This window comes from Alexandromys fortis, unplaced genomic scaffold (genome assembly GCF_014885135.2).
Source record: "Alexandromys fortis isolate MF-2015 unplaced genomic scaffold, M_Fortis_MF-2015_v1.1 scaffold_159, whole genome shotgun sequence".
NCBI classification, from domain to species: domain Eukaryota; kingdom Metazoa; phylum Chordata; class Mammalia; order Rodentia; family Cricetidae; genus Alexandromys; species Alexandromys fortis.
Genome location: NW_026068031.1, coordinates 1,693,757 through 1,715,411, shown reverse-complemented (window position 1 = coordinate 1,715,411; position 21,655 = coordinate 1,693,757). Strand labels below are relative to the sequence as shown.

Sequence of the window (21,655 nt, the reverse complement as noted above, 5' to 3'; positions counted from 1 at the left end):
TGCAGAACCCAAGGACTAGGGCAAGGGGGATGGGAAGCTGGCTGGAATGGCAGCTTGGAGAAGGCTTGTGTCCTGTAGGAGACAAATACACCCACCCCATAGTGACAAGGAAGGTGGGAACTGGGAGTAACCACTCTGTCACGTCTCACTCTGTCTGTTCCTGGCACCTGCTGTTGGCCCCGGTCCACTGAAGCAGGGGAAAGAGGCAAGTGACTGACCTACAGGGCACATTGCTGTGACCCTGAGCAGGGAGATGGGGGATAATGGAGAATCCCGAGGGGCCTAGAGGACAGAGCCAGGCAGAGAAGACAGGGGAGGTGATGGGCTCAAAAGGGAGCTCCAAGGCTGCTGGCAGTTTCGGGGTGTCTGGATGGAGAGAGTTGAGATGCTGGGTGTTCTGCGGGAGGCAGTACAGGTCAGATATGGTTGCCATGGATTCAGGAGGCAGAATGGGAGAGTGTTTTATTTTCCGTGTGTTCATGAGCTCCCTGAGTTTCCTCATCTGTAGAGGGGCTCGAGAACGACAACGTTCTGTACCTCACAGTGATAAAGGCATAAAGGCCCATGGACGCATAAAGAGCAGACAGAGGGGTGTGCATGCAAGAGAGAGTCAGCATGGCTCGTGGAAGACTCAGTGGAGACATTTAGTCGTTTATCTAGCCAGCTAATACCCATTGTCGGCCTACTATAGGCTGCGAACCAGTCTTAGCGACTGGGAGCACAGGGGTAAATAAATTAGACCAGTCTTTCTCCCAGAGAGCTTATGAACTTACAGGGAAAGAAGGATATGAAGTAAAGCAGAAAATAAAGTTGTTCTCCAACAACCTCCACCCTGAGTGATGGGAAAGAGTGGGGACGGTCCCTAGAAGGGGGGATGAATAAGTGACCCTGTGATGGGTTGAGGCAGGTGTGGGGGTCCTGAGGTAGGGCTAAGCTCGTGTTTCTGGGACCAAGGGATGGTTCAGAGGGTGTGTTGTGGGGATGACTATGCTTGCCCTCAGGATATAATTCCTATATGGAAAGCTCTGAGCACTCGTATATGTCTAGTGGCCATTAGCTATCGCGGTTGTTATGATTGCTTTAATAAATACCAACATTGTAAAGGAAGGATATATATATATATATATAATACATATATGCATATATACATTACACACACACACACACACACATATATGGAACATAGCACCAGCTGCTCCAATCATTCAGCAAAATTAGCTGTAGAGGCAGTCTGGGGCTGGGTGGTGAAGACTCCAGAATCCGAGATAAGGTCACTTAGTTAAAGCCTGACCTGGCCATGTATTAGGTGGTCTTTGCTAATGGCTTCACCTCTCTGGAACCCGATGTCTTCTGGGTATGAGGAATAGTAGCAGGCCCTCTCCCACAGCTGCTGTAACAATGACTTGTCCTATTCCCAAGACATAGGACAGTACCTGGCCCGCATCGAGGGTGGCTCAATGTCTTCCTTGTCCTTGAGGGACTTGCTCCTGTAGGCAAAGACTCTTTCAGTGGCTCCCAGTTAGCTGTGCAACACACATTTAGAGAGATAGCAGCAGCAGTGGGCATTGTGTGTAGACTGCTTGTGGGAGGAGCCAAGAACGGCATCCTTAGAGTGCTTAAGCGAGGCAGGCTTTGAAGAATGAATAAGACAAGCAGGATGCTGGTTGGGCTTGGGATGTAACTCAGTCGGTAGAGCACTTGCCTGGCACCCAGGAAGCCCTGGGTTCCATCCCCAGTACTACATAAAACTGGGTGTGGGGGTGCACACCAGTAGTGCCTGCATCTCGAAAGGAGAGGCATGGGGATCAGAAGTTCAAGGTTATCTTTTGGTTACACAGAGTTTGAAGTCAGCCTGAGCTACATTAGTCAAGAAAGAAAAAGGAAAGATGAAAGAAAAACAACCAGATCTAATGCCACTAGGCAGGTAAAGACAAAAGCTAACAATGACAACAGCAAAACTCCCAGGACCCAAAGCTTTGCTTTTGCCTGTCCCACATAGCCTTTGGGACAATCTACATTTGCTAGGCCTTACCATAGCCTCTCATACTTATCAGCAGGTGACTCCCCGCTCCGTCTCGTTCCTTCCTGAGCCCACAGAAAACCCTTAAACCTGCTAGGGGTTATTGAGATTCTTCTACCCTTAATGTTCCCTGGTCCAGAGATGCAAAAGCAGATTTGAGGCCAGAGGACATGGGAGGTTAGAAGTGAAGGGCAGCTGAGAGAAAGGGAGCCAGGAGCTGGCGGCAGACAGAGGTGGAGGGCAGTGAAGATGGGATTAACTAGAACCTTGTGTGTCTGGCGACGGGCAGATTCTTTGGATAAGATAAGTGGAACCCTCTGCAAGGCAATTATCAGAGAGCATAAATTCCAGAGATAACCTGTCCTGGGAGGAATGATGGCGGAGGGTGGTGCTGGAGGCTACACTCTCTTGTCATCCTGAGGCCTCCTCCTGCCTCTTTGTTTCTCCTTTGGTTCTTCCTTCAGGGTCCCGCCATACCGTGCCCCCACCCCATTGCTTGCACAGCTTCCCACTCACCTCCGTTCTTCCGGGGTCACCTTTTGGCTTGTCTCCTCGGTGTTGGGGTGACAGAGGTCTAGATCTGCCATTGGAGGGACCTAATTATCAATCAGCCAAGCAAGGGCACTTTTGAAAGGGAAACAGTAATTACTGCACGGGACCTTGCTGCTAACCGGGACTCTATTGTGCAAACCTTTTCCTAGCCATGTGTATTAGTCAGGGTCCTTTAAGGGAACAGGACTGAGAAAATGAATATTGAGAGAATATACATACAAATATGCATATATAGTCATATTTTATTAAAGGGGAATTTATTAAAGGCTTGCAGGATGTGGCACTGGTAGTTCAAAAATGTCCGTCTCACACTGGGGAGGCCAAGAATCCGATAGCTGCTCAGCCCATGAGGCTGGGTATCTCAGCAGTCCCAACCTGGCTCTGGAGTCCTAGAGAGTTCCTGGAGAGCTGCTGGTCTTCCGTCTACACGGGGACCCTGAAGATGGTGGTTCCTATGGCGGTGAAGGACAGCCTCAGCAACAGTGTGGATGAACTTGCCAGTGACTGTGAGGTCAAGCAGGTAGCAGCAAAGCTCCCGTCTTCCACGTCCTTTGTTCTAGACTGTCATCAGAAGGTGACACCCGGACTCAGGGTGGGTCTTCGGGCTTCAGATACTCTCCCTGGAAAAACCCCTCACAATAGCTCCCAGCAGTTTATGTCTTTCGTGATTCCAGATGTGGTCAAGCTGATAACAAAGATTAGCCATGGCACCATGAAGCTTTCCACCTGTCGCAAACTCCCAGCTCCGGCATTCCTGGAGGGGGGGGGTGGATGTGATTGACAGGCTGGCCTGTGTGGCCCCACCCGCCTTCCCTCACCTGCCTCTCACCAGTGTGTCTTGGCACACATCCTTTCCTTTGCATTATGAGCAGCTCCATCTTTCCATCTGACAGGGGCCAGGAGGTTACAGCCTGGCTGAAGATGCCTGGTAACTAAGTTCTGGCTTCACCCTGTTAGCCATCTCATCCCTACAGGGATAGGCCTCTTTCTGTGGAGCGAAGAGAGGCAGCAGCAGGCTGCTGGGAGCCAGGCATACCTCCTGATTCCTTCTGGAGAGGAGGGGATAGCGAGGTGGGAAGGAGCCAGTACCAGAACCACAACCACAGCCCTGCCCCAACCCCCACAACTCCAAGCCATACCCTGCTCTTCCTAAACACGTTCTGTAGACTGTGAGGGACAAGGAGGCTCTAGGCATCACCTCCTAGAGAGCCCCAAGCTCTAGGAGGGCTTCCCAGGGGAAGGGCAATACTCACTTCCTAGCTACCTCAGAGCCAGGCTTCCACTCACCAGGAGAAAACAAAGGCCTCGAGGCCGTGAACTACGTGAACTACGTGCTCTCACCCACCGGCCAGCAGCATTTCCCAATGACAAAGGGCTTTCCAGGGAGCCTAGGAAAAAAAATTAATTTTCAGTGATGTTTGCTTGCTGTAGTTAACAATGATTATTAAATAGGCAGGGTGAGCTACTGCGTGTTTTCCTTGTTATTAGCTGTGTTTATGGGTTTTTATTAAGTTGTACCAAGCTGAGATAATTGTAAAACTATCTGCTTAAGCTGTATGACTCTTAGACCTCCCTTTGTAGTTTTTTTCCAACGTGAAGATGGAGAGTCTGCCTTATTCAAGGTTTATGCTGGAAGTGGGGAGCCAGTGAACTTGACTTGTAAAGGTCCAGATGGGAAATATTTTGAGCTTTGCATGCCGTGTGGTCTCTGTCAACCATATAATAGGCTCCCGTGTGGATGCCTGAAACCTTAGATAGAGGTCATATCGATCCCAGTCCTGCCTTAACACGCGTGCACCTGTTATGGTTAATCTTGATTGTGAAGGTGAGAGGCTCTAGGTTCATCTAGGAGACAAGGCTCTGGGCATGTCTGAGATGTTTCTAGACTAGGTCAACTGAGGTAGGAAGATCCACCCTGATGTGATGGTGCTGTCCCATGGGCTGGGGTCTATGGCAAAATAAGGAGAAAGTGAGCTGAGCCCTGGCATTCATTGCTCCCTGCTTCTCAACTGTGGATGTCATGTGATCCGTCACCTTCTGCTCCTGCCACCAGGCCTTCCCCACAGATTCTTTAAACTATACAGGCAGATAAATTCTTCTTCTTCTAGGTTTCTTCTGCTTGAGACTTTGATGATAGCAATGAGAAAGTATTTAAAACCTGTGATAAAGTTTAATTTACGTATTAGACCAAGCAGATATTAAGAACAGTAATAGTAAATCAGGACAATAACTAGATACTGATACTGTGGTGGCTGATCTGGTAATTGGGATGACAACAAATGTCAGTGTGACAGTTACTAAGCTACCGTCTGGTGGCATGTAAGGGTGAGGTAATGCCAGAGAAAGGGATGATTCACGTTCTGGACTGGATCAAACATGACCGCATGAAATTTCATCACACACCTTAGAATGGCCTGAAAATTAAAACTTAGGCTTTGCCTGCTTTTAGAATGTCTGTGGAATATTTTTGGGTTGTGAAAAACAAAACTATGGATCAGGGAAACGTCTATACGTGGCTCTGCCGATCTGACTTTATTTACAATGCTTTATGGTGGGTCAGACTTTGGTTCAGGGTCTGTAGTTTGCAGACACCTGCTATAAACGGTATGAAAAGCCCCGAGTGAAGAGTCTGGTCTGATGAGCTCATGCTGGCCCCACCTCTGGGTGCCAGGGGCAGATCATGTCATCTCACTGGCAGCTGAGTTTCTTTCCAATAAAACAAGGCAGCAGGGACTGGGGGGTGGGGGTGGGGTTTCTCAGTGGTTAGGAACCCACGTTTGAGTCTCTGCACCCAGGGAGGAAATGAGGCACTTTCTAGAACTCTGGGATGTCTGAGTTCCCTCTTTAGTTCAGGCTGGGAGTCCTTTGTCTCTTATGAGATGAGAGGACCACAGTCCAGGGCCTCTTGCTCACTGTTGGAATGAACACCTCTTTAGATAGCTCTCTGATGATCTCTTTTTAGGAATTCCTACCACCAACCAGCCATCTTCAAGTTACTGAGAGGTAGCTCTGGGCTTTTGGATGATGTGGGAAACTGAGGCATAAAGCAATGAAAAAATTAAAATTACTTAGCAAGTCTGTGATGCTCATTGAGAAAAACTTAGTACTTCCAAGAAAGTGTGGGTCATTGTGATTATTCTGATTTTATCTCCTGAACTTGCATTTTCCTGGTGCCAGCTAGGCCCCAAGGCAAATTGCTTAGGATTCTGTGGACCACGGTTTGCAAATCTGTATAGTGGGATCATGATAATGATGATGATGATGTGGGGTTGAATGAGATTAAATAAAATGAATACATGTAAACCATATAAAACAGCGCCAGCCACACCTAATGTGTGCTCAGTCAGCTCAGCTGTGCCGCTATCATCGCCTGAAACCATGCTGGGTGTGTCTCTTTTTCCATTTATCTTTGTGTGTTAATTGTACACGCATGTGTATACAGGGGCATGCGGAGGCCACAGGTTAATGCTGAGTATCTTTCTTGGTCAGCCCCATCTTATTTGTAGAGGCAGGATATCCCATTGATCCCAGAGTCTGTGCTTAGGCTGGACTGGCGGGCCAGGGAGCTTCGGGAAGACCCTGTGTCTGCTTCCCCGGCACTGCGGTCACAGCGTGTGCTGTCATCCCAATGTTTGAACGAAGGGTGTGCAACTCTTTCCTCAGCCCTTCCTTCTGGTTCTTACCCTAGACTCTTGTTCAGCTTTTGGATTTGAGGCTTGGATGGAGGGCTCTGTTCCTATCCCATGTGTTAATTAGATGATTCTTGGTGAGGTGAATAAGATGGGGGAGAAGATGGTGGCAGGAAAAGACAGAGGTAGATTGTGAGTGAAGACTGGACAGTCAGATTCTAAGTCCAGCAGAGACTTTGGAGTTTATAAGTATACACCTCAAAAGATGACAAGTTGGAGATGATTTCTTTAGGAGCCTCGTGAGAGAACACGGGGTGCTGTTGAGTCTGGTGGCAGGCAGAAGGAGACGCCTCTTTGTCTGCATGTCCCTTAGAAGGGCAGCCCGAAGATCCCTTGGTGCACAGGGCATTGCTTCTGCGGCTGATCCTAACCAACTCTGACAGGAGGGCAGAGGCCCCCAAGCGAGGTCAGGACCACAAATCCCGTCCCAGCAGGTGCCCGCTGGGGAGACTGTGCCCTCCAGATAACCTTCAAGTTCTCATTGATTTCCTGTCAAGCCTTCCCCCCCCCCCCAGCCTGCAGTGCCCCCGGCACTACCCGAAGGTTTGGGGCTCAGAACAAGGAGATGGGTCAGCAGCCTGGGACAGGACCCTCAGAGGAGGTTAATATGGAGGAAGGCCCTTGAAGGAAAACAGAATGGTCACACTAGAGACTATCTTTTGATTTTGCTGGTTTGCAGCACTGATTTTCGAGCATGGACTATCCCTTTGGGCATATAAAGCAATGACCAACATAAATGCGCACTATTTACCAGGACTTGCTCCAGAATTTGGGGTGCAGAGATGGCATTGTGGAGTCATGAGCAAAATTCACGTAGAGGTGGTGGAGTTGGAGACAGGCCCACTGTCCTGCGTGCACTGTACTGGGCAGGTCGGGTCAGGCGGTGGTCAGAAATGAGGAGGCATCTCTGCACTCCTCATTTTTAGTCCAGGGGCCTCTACTCTGACTTCCAGTTTATCTGCATCTTCTATTATTTGTTCAGTGGTTCCACCTGTACTTTCCTAGAGTCCAACTCCTGTGTTGGGTACAGGGGATCTGAAGTGATTGGGCCCTGGCTGCACAAGGGTTAATTTTTAATTACACAGAGACAATCAGGAGACAAAGACAGTTTTTTTATTAATTTAAAATTTTAATTAATTATCTTTATTTAAACCTACAAATTTAATAATCATTATATTTAAATATTAAAATTTAAATTAAGAATAGCAATTTATTATTATTGATACTATTGATACACAGAGTCTCACTATGTAGTTCTGACTAGCTTAGGACTTTCTATGTAGACCAGGGTAGCTTTGAACTCGCAAAGATTCCCGTGCCGCTGGGATTAAAGGCGTGCGTGCGCCAACAAGTCTGGCTCAGCAAAGAGAATTTTGGTACGGTGAAAAGTGTTACAAAAACTAAAATAGGAGATGAGACAGCCAGGGGTCAGGAAGGAAGGAGTGGGGTGGGTTGGTTACTCTACATAATGGATTTAAATCCTGCCAGAAGATGTGGGAGGAGTCTGTGAGGGTGGAGGAGTCAGCATGGACAAAGGTCCTGAGGTGAGAGCATCTTAGAAGAGGAGGAGGTACAGAGGGACTGGAACCCAGCACGAGGAGACCAGATGAAGTGGGAAAGACAACAGTCTGGGCTTCTGTAGCCCCAGGAGGGAGTTGGGATTGATTCTGAGTGCTAGGGGAAGGTGCTGGAGGGATTTAAAGAGGAGAGAATGTCATGGTCCGGTTTCTGTTTTGAAAAGGTCGCTTGGGCAGCAGCGTAGAGAGTCGACTGTGGAAGAACATGTTCTTTGTGGCTGTGTTAAATGCCAGACCATATTCCCTCTTCTGGGGAGGGCAGCGCCCAAACGCGTGGCCTTCAGCAGCAAAGACGGACTGAGCTCTCTTAGTCTGAGAATAGTCTAATTGGTGAGCTAGCTACTCCTATGGCGGTCACACTCAGGGGACATCTCGGCGCTCTCCTGGGGTTTCAGCAGAGACTCAGGCTGTGGAATAGGTAATCTAGATATCTTTTCTTTTCCCTTTCCCTCCCCTCTTGTCTCTTTTTCTTTCCCCTTCTTGGTACATTTCCCCTCCTTCCTTCCTTCTCCCTCCTTCTTCCCACTCCCCTTTCCCCTCCTCTTTCCTTTCCCTTCTTTCCTTTTGACTGGCTTCATGAACTCCAGTTGTCCCCACCTCACCTCCTGAGTTCTAGGATGGCAGGTGTGTGATGATGCCCAGCTAAGGAACTAGCCACTCCTTAACTCAGTGTGTTTTCATTCCCGGGTATGAACCACCCTACACGAAGGGGGCATTGCTGCTGCTGTTTGATGTTTGAAAGTTGGTGACATTCGATACATTCTTTAACCCGCAGAGGGGCGATTCGTTTTGTCACATCTAGATGCCATTTGAAAGGCGACCCTTGGGTACAAGCGAAGCTAGGTTCCTTCTTCCTCACAGCATCTCTCCTCTCCCTCTCCCTCTCCCATTATTTACTGGAAGGAACCATACTGCCTCCAATCTCCTGTCCTTGGCAGTCCCCTGACTTCAACCCCGAGATGCGTATGTTCAATATAAATTCCGTCTTGCTTAGGAAGCTTTGCATAATAACTCCCCGAAAAGTCTTCACCAGAGGAGGAGCGATTTATTGCAGCGAGTGGGCCTGAACATGCGCGAGTTTTAGGGTTCAAATTCTTTGTCTAATGTGGCTTTCACAAGGGTCACCCTTGTCCCCAGTGTGCCTGTTCCGGTCAGAGCCGCAGTCGGAATGAATGAGAATGCCAGGGTCTATACCGTATATAGAGCTCGACTAGGCTTCTTGGACGTTTGCAAGGAATGAGGACTTTCGGGGGTTTGGCCTGAGACAGGTCAGTGCTCTCGTTTTAATCCAGGCAGCTTCCTGAGGTTTTCCAATGAGAATCAAGCCAGCTGAGTTAGAGTCGGTCACTGGAGCTTCTCAGCTCTGCCTTTAAAACACAGTGTCCAGAGAGTCTGTGCTCTTCATTTATTTATTTATTTATTTATTTATTTATTTATTTATTAAAGATTTCTGTCTCTTTCCCACCGCCGCCTCCCCTTTCCCTCCCCCTCCCCCAATGAAGTCCCCCTCCCTCATCAGCCCAAAGAGCAATCAGGGTTCCCTGCCCTGTGGGAAGTCCGAGGACCACCCACCTCCATCCAGGTCTAGTAAGGTGAGCATCCAAACTGCCTAGGCTCCCACAAAACCAGACAGCGGGGTGCAGGAGTGGGCGGGTGTGTGGGTCACATTCCGTACCCCCAGATTCAGCACCAGAACCAACCTCCCAGCCTTGTGCTACTATCTATTTCTTTCACCAACTCTAGTCTGAAAACCACTGCTCAGACCATGTTTTCTGAGAGCATGGTGGTGTGACGGCATTCCTGGCACAGAGGGACATTTCAGGACAGGTGGGGATGATCTATGTCTCCTGGGGCAGGCCCGATGTCTACATAGTGGTCAGTCGGCTTCCGAGGACTGGTTCTCATGATGGAGAAGGGGGTTCTCGTGATGAACGCTGACAGTCCACTTGACAGGATCTAGAACTGCCTAAGAGGCAAGCATCTAGGCACATCCGTGAAGGGTTATATAGGTTAGGTCCATAGAGGAGAGAAGATTTTTCCTGAATGTGGGCAGTATCATGCCACAGGCTAGGATTCCAGACTAGCAACATTTTAATGAAAAAGATGAGGTAGACTGATGGAGGTGGAGGGTGAGCATTTTGGGCAGGATAACCTGGGAGCTATCCTAGAGGAGGGAGGATTTCAGGCAGGCTTGAGCCGATTCAGATGGCCCAAACTGTGGGTTGGAAGGACGTGAGTGTTTTGTTGGGCACAAGAACAATGCTGTCTACTTCTGTGTAGGAAATCGTAAGACGAAGATTAACTTTGATTGATTCTTCTACTTATGCACTTATTCATCTATCTGTCCTCGGCTTTGGCATAGAGCAACAGATGAGTCCAGTATGGCCTCTGGTACTTAGAGAAGGCTCTGGAGCGCGGCTGGAACCAGCATGCCCCAGCCGCTTTGCTCTCTAATGCCTGAGGTTCAGGTTGGTCAGAGATTTGAATGGGTTTCTGACAGCCTCAAAGTCACTGTCATAGTGAAGGTTCCGTGGCCGGATGTCACACGTAGAGGACTGGCCTGCTCAGGCAGCATGATTGCCACAAAGTGGCAGGAGGAAATGGATTGCTCTTGAAGGGGAAGAGAAAGGAAAGACTGGATTGTAGGCATTCCTGCCTGTGTGTTCTGGATTCTAGCTTATCAAGTCCTTCCATAGGCCTACAGCCCAGTCTGTGAGAAACTGCAGGGGAGGTGGTCAGAGTGTGGCTTGGGGCTGGGGAGCTGGTGCGTGGTGGAGCTGGACAGTCCCGCCTGATAACCAGCCTGGTGTTCGTCTGCTCTCTCAGAGCCTCCACAGCCAGGCAGAAGCATTGGAACATCGCTCGGAGCTACTCTGAGATCGGTACCAAGGAGGAAAAGGCTAAAGGAAGCTTTGAGGGAGAGTTCTTTTTGCCAGGCTGGCCTCGAACTCACTGAGATCCGCCTGCCTTTGCCAAGTCCTGGGATTAAAGGGCGCCACTGCCGCCCCGCCCACCCGCGGTGGGCGGGGGATTTCTTTCTGCCAGCGTGGGTGAGAAAAACGCTCTGGTGTGTATAGGGAGAGATGGCTGCAGTAAGTCAGGCGCTGGGGGAGGGGAGATGAGCGCGGATGGGGAGACCTTAGACGTTCTCACGTTTGCAAGTGCAAAGTGGCAAGCAGACAGGCCTCGAAGTAGTACCTGCGCTCTGGCCTCCCCCGTGCCTCCCCCGTGCCAGTGGCACCTGGGTGGTCAAGCGCAACACAGCACAACGTCCTGGCGACCAAATGGTACTAGATTCTGTGCCGGGTGCTGGGAGGGACTCACACGGAAGTCCAGGATTTGGGGGGCTGCTGGCCTATCCGACTCAGGTCCCTTCCTTCACACTGGCGTGGATGTGTCCTGGGAACTGTTGAGTGTTGAGCCTGAGTGGCTAGGCTGTGGCACTGTGGATGCTCTGTTCCAGGAGGGAAGACATATGTTAACATAACATGGGTTTAAATACAGCAATAGTGTTGTTTGGGTGTAAGAAAATGAGAGTGGGGAGAAAGGGTTTTGGAGTCTCTCGCATCTCCGTCACCTTCCCTGTCCAAACACCATTCACTAGCTCTGGCTGTCGTAATGAAACACTTATTTCTTGGTTCTGTGGTTTGCAAATTCAAGATTTCGGTACCAGCAAAGTCAAGTTCCTGGTAAGGGCCCTTTTCCTGGCTTATTACATATGGCTGCCTTCTTGTTGTGTCCTCAGATGTGTGTATATGGGGACTAATATATTTATTCTTCATTTTTTGAGATGGGCTCTCATGTACCCTGGGCTAGCCTCAGACTTGCCCTGTAGCTGAAGATGACTTTGAATTTTTGGTCCTTTCTTGCCTCAATTTGGGATTAGAGCGCTGGGATTAGAAGTGTGTGTGCTCCCCAAGCCCTATACCTAGTATTCTTTATTTGGCTTCTGGGGATAGAACTCAGGTCTTTGTGCTTGAAAGACAAGTCTTTCCCAGGGCTAAACTATCCCCTCTGCCCCCTTCTGTTTCTTCTTTCCTTAATCCACACCCCATTGTGCAGGCTCTGCCCTTATTTCCTCTAAATGCTCCATCTCCAAATGCTATCAATCTGGGAGTCAGGACACCAGTTCTTTTTTCTTTTTTTCCTATGGGGTGGCACCACTCAGTCTATCACTAAGCTAGCTTTTCTTTCAAGGGCCACTCCAAGAACAGTACTACATCAAGGGAAGTAAAATGGTTCCTTCACCTGCCTGTAGCTAGCTTGTGAGGGTTTGTTCAAAGCTGAGTGGGAACTGAGCTTTCGGTGGCCCCATTACACACGCTGAAATGCAAAGAGCAGGGTGTTCACGCTCCGGAGATGGTTTTAACATGTGTCTGTGGGTGACTGGGGACTGTGGGCGCCTGGGCGCTAGGCCACCAGGCAGCGGCACTGCAGAGGGGGGCGGTGGGAGGAAAGAAGGGATCAGAAATGTCACTGGCCAGCGCTGCTTATCTCTTGTTTACAGGCACAAATAATAGGCCAAGGTCCTGTTGTAACAGCAACAGGAGACTTGTGGCCACATATTATGAGTGACTAGACAGGAACTCGGGAAAGCGACAGAACTCAGTGCCAGATGGAGTGGGGGCAAAGGAGGGACCTTGGGTCAGTTGCTCTGTGGGTGGGGAGCAGTGACCCCTCTTTGCTTTCCTTCCTAGAAGAATGAAAGCTGGGGAGGGAAGAGGCTCTTGGCAGAAGATAAGGGATTTGTTTTTGAACACTCCCTCTGTCCCTGCTGGAGAGAGAGACTGGTTCTATAGCCCAAGATGGCCTTGAACTTGTAATCCCTTTGCTTCCGTGTCACAGAAACTGGGACTGTAGGCGTGTTCCATCCTATCTGGATGGGGACGTATTTCGAAGTATGGCGTGACTCATGTCCTTAGTTATGAGCATAGAACTTGTGGGACAATAAGGACAAGTGTCTGATTGGAGGGTTGAACCTGAGCCTTATCTCAAGGTAGTAGACAGGAAGTTGAGCCAGTGGACACGTTCTCTAGAACAGGAGGTCGGAAGAGGAGGTTGGAATTCCTCTCCCCACAGACACGCTCCAGAAAGGTTCTTGGAAATCTCTGCAGAGGAACGTCTAGTTCTCAGAGCTAGACTGGACCCCTCTGTCGGTCTGGGATCATAAAGAGACCTCCCACTCCTTACAATGTCCGCTAGAACCAGGCGGCTGGTGTTCCAGACCGGAAGGCTTTTCAGAGCCCAGCAACTACTTCTTATTTCTGATTGCAGCCTTTACTGACCTGGGGTCAGTTCTTGATGAGGACATCAGTCTAACCTGCCTGGTGCCAGCTTCCTCCAGCTCGAGACATCAATCATGAACTGGTAATCTGGCCCCCATGGTCTGGTACAGACAGGTGATGGCTGAGCTTGGTCCATGCCTGCTCCAGCCTGGGGCACGCTGGTCACAATTCCATAGAATGAGTCATATGCTGCCGCCTGTCCTGGCCCTTTCTATCCCCTGTGGCTTTAATGCAAATGTCACCCCGTGGGATCCTTTCCTTGTGGGACTTTATTTATTTATTTTTAAATGCCATATTGGAAAGGACATTTGTCTTCTCTTCTGCTTAAATTGCTTTCCATGGGTTTGGGAGACCTGGCCATCGATTTTCTTTTAGCGTGTGTAGAAAGTGCCGTGAAGATTTTGGCTAATTAACTTTTGGAGAAGTGCTGCTTACATTTATCCCGGAGGTTGAAATCTTTCTCCCCCCTCCTCCCATATCTCCAAGAATGGCTTTTAACTTTTGTTTTCAAGTACTGCCAGCACCCAATCTGTGTAAAGATGACGTCTTCCCTGGAGACAGGTGATGGTCTAGAGGCTGTGGGATGTCACTTTGTGAGGCTCCAGTCCTTAGCGCAGTGGGTTAGAGGCACTTGCTGAGCAAGTCCAACGACCTGAGTTCAATCCCTGGAACCCATGTCAAGGTGGAAGGCGAGAACTCTGGTATTTAATATTTATAAGATGTTTCATTCACATGAAGTTTACTTCATGAAGTGCTCAGAATCCACATTTCCCCCAGCACGCCTGTGGTACTGACACTGTATTCAGAGACCAACTCCCTTCTCACTGTGTCCCAGCCTTGTTTGGCTTTCTCCTCCATTCGCTATGAGGCACAGATGTTGGACTTCACTGTTCATTCTGAGTAAGCCCATTTTCTTGTTCCTCTTATGTGGGCCAAAGCTGTTGGAAGTGAGGAGTATGACAGGGAAATTTGCCTTGAAATCTTTCTGTGGATTTCTCTGGTACAGGCTTCCAGAGGTCTATCTGGAAGAGAGAAATCCCGTTCCAGGAGATGAAGTTTACCCTACCCACTCCCCTTTTTTGGGCTCAATTTATAATTTTGTTTTCCCCTCCCTTAACCAGAATTTCTTAGGTTGAACTAGTTAACATCTTTTTTAGAAAAAGTCATGGGATGAGCCTGGATGGATGGTGGTGCACCCGTCACCTTGGTCCTGGGGAAGCTGAGGCAGGAACACGGGCTATGTAGTAAGATCCTGTCTGAAACAAACAGCAGACTATGGGAACCCTCTCCCTGTGGTACTCTGAGCAATTCCCATCAATGTGGCATGGGTGGTCGCTGCTGGAGACCCCGGGCACGCTGTATCATCTCGCATGGCTTAAACTGCCTGCAAATGGTTCTGTTCCTCTGAGACGCATCGCCTTAGCACGGGGAACCATTCAAGCTGGTGCGACACAGGCAAATACTTTGTTGAAAGTGTTCTTCATTTTTGATCCATCTCGTGGTCCTTGTTAGTATCTTTGATTACATCAGATTATGTGCCGTTCCATTTTATAGCATTTTAATGGGCTTTCTGCTCCCCTCCCCAGTTCATTTCCTGCTGTGTGGTTATTAGGATTTGATGGTAGCTTGGTTTTGTTATTGCTGGGATACCTTCTGTGTGTGCTAACCCTTCCGTGTGAATGTGGGGACTCTTCAGACTTGAAGAGAGCGAGTGGGGGATGGGAAGGGAGTGGGGGTGGAGTGCGGTGGGGATCTATTGTTTGTTTCTCAGAGGCTTGTCAACAATTAAATTACAGATGAACCTTCCATGACTGTATTCTCCAACTGTAAGATATTTGCTTTGGATACTTTGGTAGGAGGCTGGTGGGATCACTTGGGGGCTAAAGGTGCTTGTGGAGCAAGCCTTGGGATCTCAATTCTGTCCTTGATGGAAGGAGAGAACTGTTTCTGCCAAGTTGTCCTCTGCCCTCCACACACGTGCCCTGCCCCCACACTCACACACTAGTGATGATGATGATCAGAATAAAGTTAAAAAATCTTTAGTAGAATCTACCCATTGACTTAAAAAAAGAACAGGAAAGGCTGCTTAAGACCTTGCTGTCTAGCAAGCAGTAGTGGAATGGGCTGGGATTAGAACCCTGTGCATTGCTGGTGGTCTTGTGAACTGGCTGAGCCTCTGTGAGAAACAGTATGTTAGTTCTTTTTTTTTTCTGATCTGATTTTTTTTATTAAGAAGATGTCTGATTAAATTTATCATAGCTTATCCAAAGGAAATGAGAAAGAAAAAAGTTTGAGAAGACATCAACTAAAGCATAAAGAAAACTAATTCTTTCTTGTAGCAGCTGCTGCAGAGTGCAAGCGAATCTTTCTGGTGTTCTGTAGGGATGCAGTTGAGTGAGAGCGCCTTTGGATTTTAAGCCTTTCTTCAGAACCATTCCACTTACCAATAACACAAGCTCCACGGTGAAAGAGTCTCAGTAGAAGAAGAAACAGAAATTCCCCTACACAGGAGGCTGTCTCTGTTCTGTAATTATGGAACGAGGAACCATAATTCACTTTTCAGCTTGGAAAGCTGATAAACTCAAAAGTGTCAATATTTTTAACTAAGGGCACAAAATTCCATAAAGTTTATATAATTCGCTGCTTCAAGTGCTAAACATTTGCAAAACGAGGCCACCTAAGTCCCTTCCCAACAGAGTAAAATATAGTGGCATTGTCAAAAGAAAATTAATTCACAAAATAATAAAGTACTTTATATATTATGCTGGCTACATTTTTGCAAGCTGGGAACAAGTGAGAGTCATCTGGAAAGAGTGAGTCAGTTGAGGAGCTGTCTCCATCAGGTTTGTAGGCAAGTCTGTAGGGCACTTTCTTTTTCTTCTTTTCTTTTTTTAAAAATTTCTTTTTTCTTTCCTCCTCCTCCTCTTCTTCTTCTTCAGAAAACAAACTATCTTTTTTGCATTTTACATACCAATCCCAGTTCCCACTCCTTGGTAGTTCTTAAAAAGAAAAACAGAAACAAATAAAAGCAGAGTTTCCACATGGTCCATCAAATCCACTCTTAGGACTGAACTCTAAATAATTGAAAGTAGAGGCTTGATATTTATACCCTTATGCCCATGGGGTATTGTGACATATTTTCTATAGGGAGTATAGTTATTACGTTCACAGTGATTAGAGCATGAAAGCAATCCAGGTATCCACTGGCTGATGAACCGATAAGCAAAGTATGCAATATAATACAATCAGAAACCGAAGGATATTCTGGCATATATTACAGCCTGGATGAATCTAGAATACTGTAATATGCTAAGTGCAATATGTTGGCCTCAAAAGATCCAAATTATATGAAATACTTGATTCACAGGCATCAAATTGACTCTTTAAATTGGGTCACCACCCTGCAAACCAAGGTGGCTTTATATTTGTGTCTTCAACTCTGGGCATTGAATTGCTTTGAGTTCAACTGTTATTATTATTAATTTTGTCCTAACTAAAAACCACATGTCTCTGTGTGTCTGTCTGTGTGTATAAATGCTACATACATGTGCCTGCATGGAGGTCAGAAGAAGCTTGAGTTACAGGTGGGTGTAAGCTGTCTGACCAGGGTGCTAGGAACCAATCCCAGGTCCCCTGGAAGAGCAGTGACTGCTCTTTAACAGTTGAACCTTCTCTCCAGCCTCACTATTTTAATTTTTATTAATTAGAATTAGTCTTTGGAAATTCTATACACATAATGCATTCTGATGACTGTCCCCACCTCTCTTATAGCTCACCCACCTGCATGAACCGCATCTCCTCCAGACAAGTCCCTGTCTTTTGTTTTGTTTTATGTCTTACTGTGTTTAAGGAGGGTTGTGTGACCAGGGGTTGGGACTATGCACTGGAGCTTAGTAGGCTCCCTTTGCTGGCTGCACAACTGGGGACAGTGACTTCCCCTTCTGTAGCATCCCTCAGCAATTTCCAAGGGGGTGGGGGAGTGTCAGACATTATTTTAAATACTTCCCTTGTTTGCTTTTACTCAGAGAAAGGTCTTTTTGTTTTGTTTTATTGTTGTTGTTTTTTAGACACAGGGTTTCTCTGTGTAATAGTTCTGGCTGTCCTAGAACTCACTTTGTAGACCAGGCTGGCCTCAAACTCACAGAGATCCCCTTGCCTTTGCCTCCTGAGTGCTGTGATTAAAAGCATGCACCACCACACCCGGCCCAGAGAAAGTTTTTTTTCTTTAACTGTGGGGGCATATCCATGGTGTCCTTTTTCAAATGCTTCTTACAACGAATGGCTGAGCCTCCACAGGATGTCTCCTCTGCCCTTGTAGTCGTGGTTTATCCTAAATACTCTTCTGTCACAAGTAGGAACCTGGGTGGGTTTTGGCAACTTCTGAGAGTCAAGTGTAGAGGTGCTCAAGGAGGGGGCTCTGGTTCTGGATGTTCTCTAAGTCCTATGCAGGACATTGTTACTGAACCACCTCCAAGGGGTGGCCATGTCTCAGCTGGTCACCTTAATGATGGTGTTGTTCTTTGGGTCTATTTTATTATTTTTTTGGGGGGTCTATTTTTAAAGATTTTCTAAGTGATTTAGTAGATTTGGGACAGGAAGTGGAATCTGGTAGAGATTTGATGACAAATGGGGCTCCTGGTGCCCACCAACTTAGTTGCCATTAATGTGGTTTCTTCCTTGGAAGAGGGGAGGGGACCGCTTCCCTCTGGTTGTGTTTCCATGCCCCCTGGTCTCACTCCTTTTCTTTCTTGCCTCCTATAGGCTTGGGGACCAGTTCTACAAGGAAGCCATCGAGCACTGCCGGAGCTACAACTCACGACTGTGTGCCGAGCGGAGCGTGCGTCTCCCCTTCCTGGACTCACAGACTGGGGTGGCCCAGAATAATTGCTACATCTGGATGGAGAAGAGGCACCGAGGCCCAGGTGAGCCATGCCTCTGCTGGGACCAGCATGCACCAGGGCTCCAGTCTGGAGGAAAGAGTCTGGGAGTCCACACAGCTGGGTGGGTTGGGGGTCAGAAAGTCCTTCCCCAAGGGACCAGACAAGGATGGTGTGATGTATTTATCATAAAGAAATCCTATGAAAGCGGTCTTCATTTTTCACCCTTGGGTGTTGACTAAAGATCTGCGGATGTGCTTAGTTGTGGGAATAAGGCTTAGTTTTGTCATGAGAACTCTGTCTCTGAGGCTCGTCATCTGTGAAGGGTGGATAACCTCAGTATTTACTACCCAGGGTTTATCGGGATTAAATGACACTGTCTATGAACAACTCAATATGCACATGCTCTAAAATGCTCGATGTTATTGCTGTCACGACCAGGATTCTAATCTAGGCTTCTTAGAATCAAATAAACTCCACTGGTGTAGATTAGGGAGACAGCTAGCTCTAGAATTGCAGTTTCTGTGGTCTTAGCTATTTTAAAATAATTGTATGCATATGTATATATGTGCATATAACTGTTCCCGTGTGTGTGTGTGCATGGGGTGTGTTGGCACAAGTGTGCATGCAAGCCTCTTCCTTAATTAGATGTTCTTCACTATCTTTTTTGAGGTAGGGTCTCTCGCTTTTACCCAGAGCTTGCCGATTCAGCTCGGCTGGCCAGCCAGGGTGTGTGCATTTACATGGGTTCTGAGGACTGAACTCGGATCTGTGCTTTTGTGGTAAGCACATGACTGGCTAAGCCTAGCTTCTGCCTCCCCCTGACCCCACCCCCATATTCTGTAGCTCTCACATAGCCTAGGCTGATTTTAAACTTGCTATGGAGCCAAGCTCCCCCTCCGTGTCCTCTTGCCTCTGCCTCTCAGGTGCTGGGATTAAAGATATATACCACCACACCTGGCTCTGCATGAGTATATTAAGCAAGATTTTGTTTTGAAAGGTTTCATACTTGTGTAAAATTTGGATGACGGCAGAGGAAATTGAAATCCTCACGGCCAAGCTCGACAACAGTCACCTATGGCCAATCGTTTCGTTCTTACTTAGCTGCCACCTTTCTCCCCGACTCTGGGTGACTTTGAAGTAGATCTGGGACAACGCATCATTTCATGTATAAATACTATGGACTTCAAATGTCAAGCCAGTTGGGTGCAGTGGGACATGCTTGTAATCGCAGTGTTTAGGAAGCTGAGAAAAGAGGATTGCAAGTTGAGGCCAGCCTGAGACACATGACTAGATTCTACCTGAAAAGATAAAGGAGAAGACCACCCCTTCCCACAATTATGATCAAATCAGAGAGTCGGCGTTCATTCCTCCCACTGCCTCTAGCGTGAGCTCCAAGCAGGATTTCTACGTTGCAACTGGTGGATGTGCCTCCCAGAAGCCTGCAGCCTTTTCTCTGGCACACACACTCTCCCTTGTATGCTATTTGTTGAAGAAACTGGGTTGTTGGCACTGTAGGGTTTCTCTGAGCTCAGATTTGCTGATTGCATCCCCATGGAGTCATTCCTGTGAGTTGGTAATTAGGTCTAGAGACTTAGTCAGTCTCTCTCTCTCTCTCTCTCTCTCTCTCTCTCTCTCTCTCTCTCCTCTCTCTCCTCTCTCCTCTCTCCTCTCTCCTCTCTCCTCTCCCCTCCCTGGCAAGGGTAATTCCGAAGTGGTAGTTTGTGCCTTCATCAGGAGGCTCATACAATCGGGTTATCTTCCATTTATTCATGTTAGCGTCCTTAATGATAATCATCTAGATTTTTTATTCCATTAAGAGTAGCAAAAAAAGAAGTGGCCTTTGATTGGGGGCCATCGTTGTTTTTTTATTTATTAGCTCTACAGCTTCTGTAAAGAAAAACATCCTCTCATTAAAGCTTTGGTTATGGTGAGGTACAGCTGACACGAGATAAATGGCATTTCCCCTGTATTTACCAGGTTTCAGAATAATGAGTTGATTCCTTGGTATTGTCCGAAGCTGATCAATACAGTTATTTTAAGTGCTATCATGAACTCGGACTTAAACACATTTGATGCACTTTAATCCATTGCGGTTGTTATTCTGATTGATGGTTACATGGTCCCACCTTCAGCCAACCAGCAGGGCTTTGGAAACAGCCCCAGTCCCTTCTGATGGTTTCCCTGCCGTCCCAGTATCAGGACAAATCGATGCAGGCTCACCTCATGCACTTCCTGCCTTGGACCAGATGGAACTGCTTCTCCTAGGAGCCCCGGGTTCTTGTTTTTGTAGGAGATTTTTAGAAGCAAACATCTATGCGATTCACGGCTTCTAGGTTTATCATTGTTTCTCAGGCTTTTCAGTCAGCACAGCTATAAAGTATGATATTTTTAAGTGAAATATGCTGTGGAATTCTATCCTAGATAATTCAGTTTTGAATAGTTTGTACTTAGCTATTTTTATTCTATCTTCCCTTTTTCAGACATCCAACACACACACACACACTCCCTGCAAGGGTATGCATGTACATACATATTACACATGCCCATATACATGCAAAATGCATACATGCATACAACACATATACACATATACCCTCAAAGGTGGATTTCATGATACTGATACTCTTGCTTTATCCCATACAGTGCTCACAACAGACACAGCATCATAGTAACAACAAGACTATTCATAAAGATTACTGGACAGGGTTTAAGATTTCTTTTTTCCTTTTGCTTTTTGTAGGTCTTGTTCCCCTTAGGCTGTGGTGTCAAAGCACTCCGCCTTAAAGTCACTTCAAATAGTTTTCTGTGTTGGTCGTGACAGTAAGTCTCCTATATGGTTGGATTTATAGGTTTTGTTTTGGTTTTATTTCTTAGGGGTTGCTTTGTGCAGAGGTTCCATAGAATTCTTTTCTGAAAATTAGCTTCTCATTTTGAGTCACTGTATAGCTCCTGAAAACCACAAACACATTACAGAGAACGCCTTTCTGATTCTCATTCTCTTTCCTCTAAGAGCGGACCGGAATAACACACCCCAAGTTGATATTGGTAAAATGCATGTAAATAGCTCTTGCCATTTTTTTAAAATTTAAATTAGTTTTAAAATTCAAATACATTTTGACCATATTCTTTCATTCCCCCAAGTCCTTCCAGATCCTTTCCCCGTCCCTACCCACCCAACTTTAAATTCTTTCTCAGAAAACAGGCAAAACCCCAATACAGCAACAAATTCCCCAAACCAAAAAAAAACCAAAAACCAAAAAACAAACAAAAAAAAAACCCAACAAAATAAAACACTACCCAAAGGAAATTAAAAAAAAACAACAACACCAGATCGTAACCAAATAAAAACACACACACACACAAACTGCGGAGTTTATTATCTGTTTGTCAGCTGCTCTTGAATGTGAGGCCTTCCTTGGGGTGGCTGATCTGCCCAGGGCCGCTCCGCTGGAGAAAACTGGTTTTCCCTCTCCCAGCAGGTATAAATGACAATTTAGGTTTTAACCTTTTCCAGTGTCTAAGTTTTTATTTATCCATTCACTTTCAAAAGATATAACAAGATAGTATATAATAAAACAAAAACTGTCACATTGAAGTTGGACAAGACAAAACAACAAAAGGAAAAGAATTCAAAGGAAGGCACAAGCATCAG

The 21,655-nt window shown here is 47.0% G+C and overlaps 1 protein-coding gene across 9 annotated transcripts in view; it reads left to right on the top strand.

Moving 5' to 3' along the window:
- Nucleotides 1–21,655, top strand: part of Dpf3 (double PHD fingers 3) — a 273,140-nt gene that overhangs the window by 100,765 nt on the left and 150,720 nt on the right. For 8 of the 9 annotated variants that reach the window (XR_007595761.1, XM_050164585.1, XM_050164583.1 and 5 more), the window contains one exon: nt 17,885–18,045. Coding sequence is in view for 8 of the 9 variants with exons in the window: in XM_050164585.1 (XP_050020542.1) it covers nt 17,885–18,045 (161 nt within the window). In the remaining variant the exon portion in view is untranslated. Of the gene's footprint in view, nt 1–12,889; nt 13,206–17,884; nt 18,046–21,655 lie in introns of those variants that run through there. The other variant, XM_050164586.1, reaches the window with a different exon arrangement.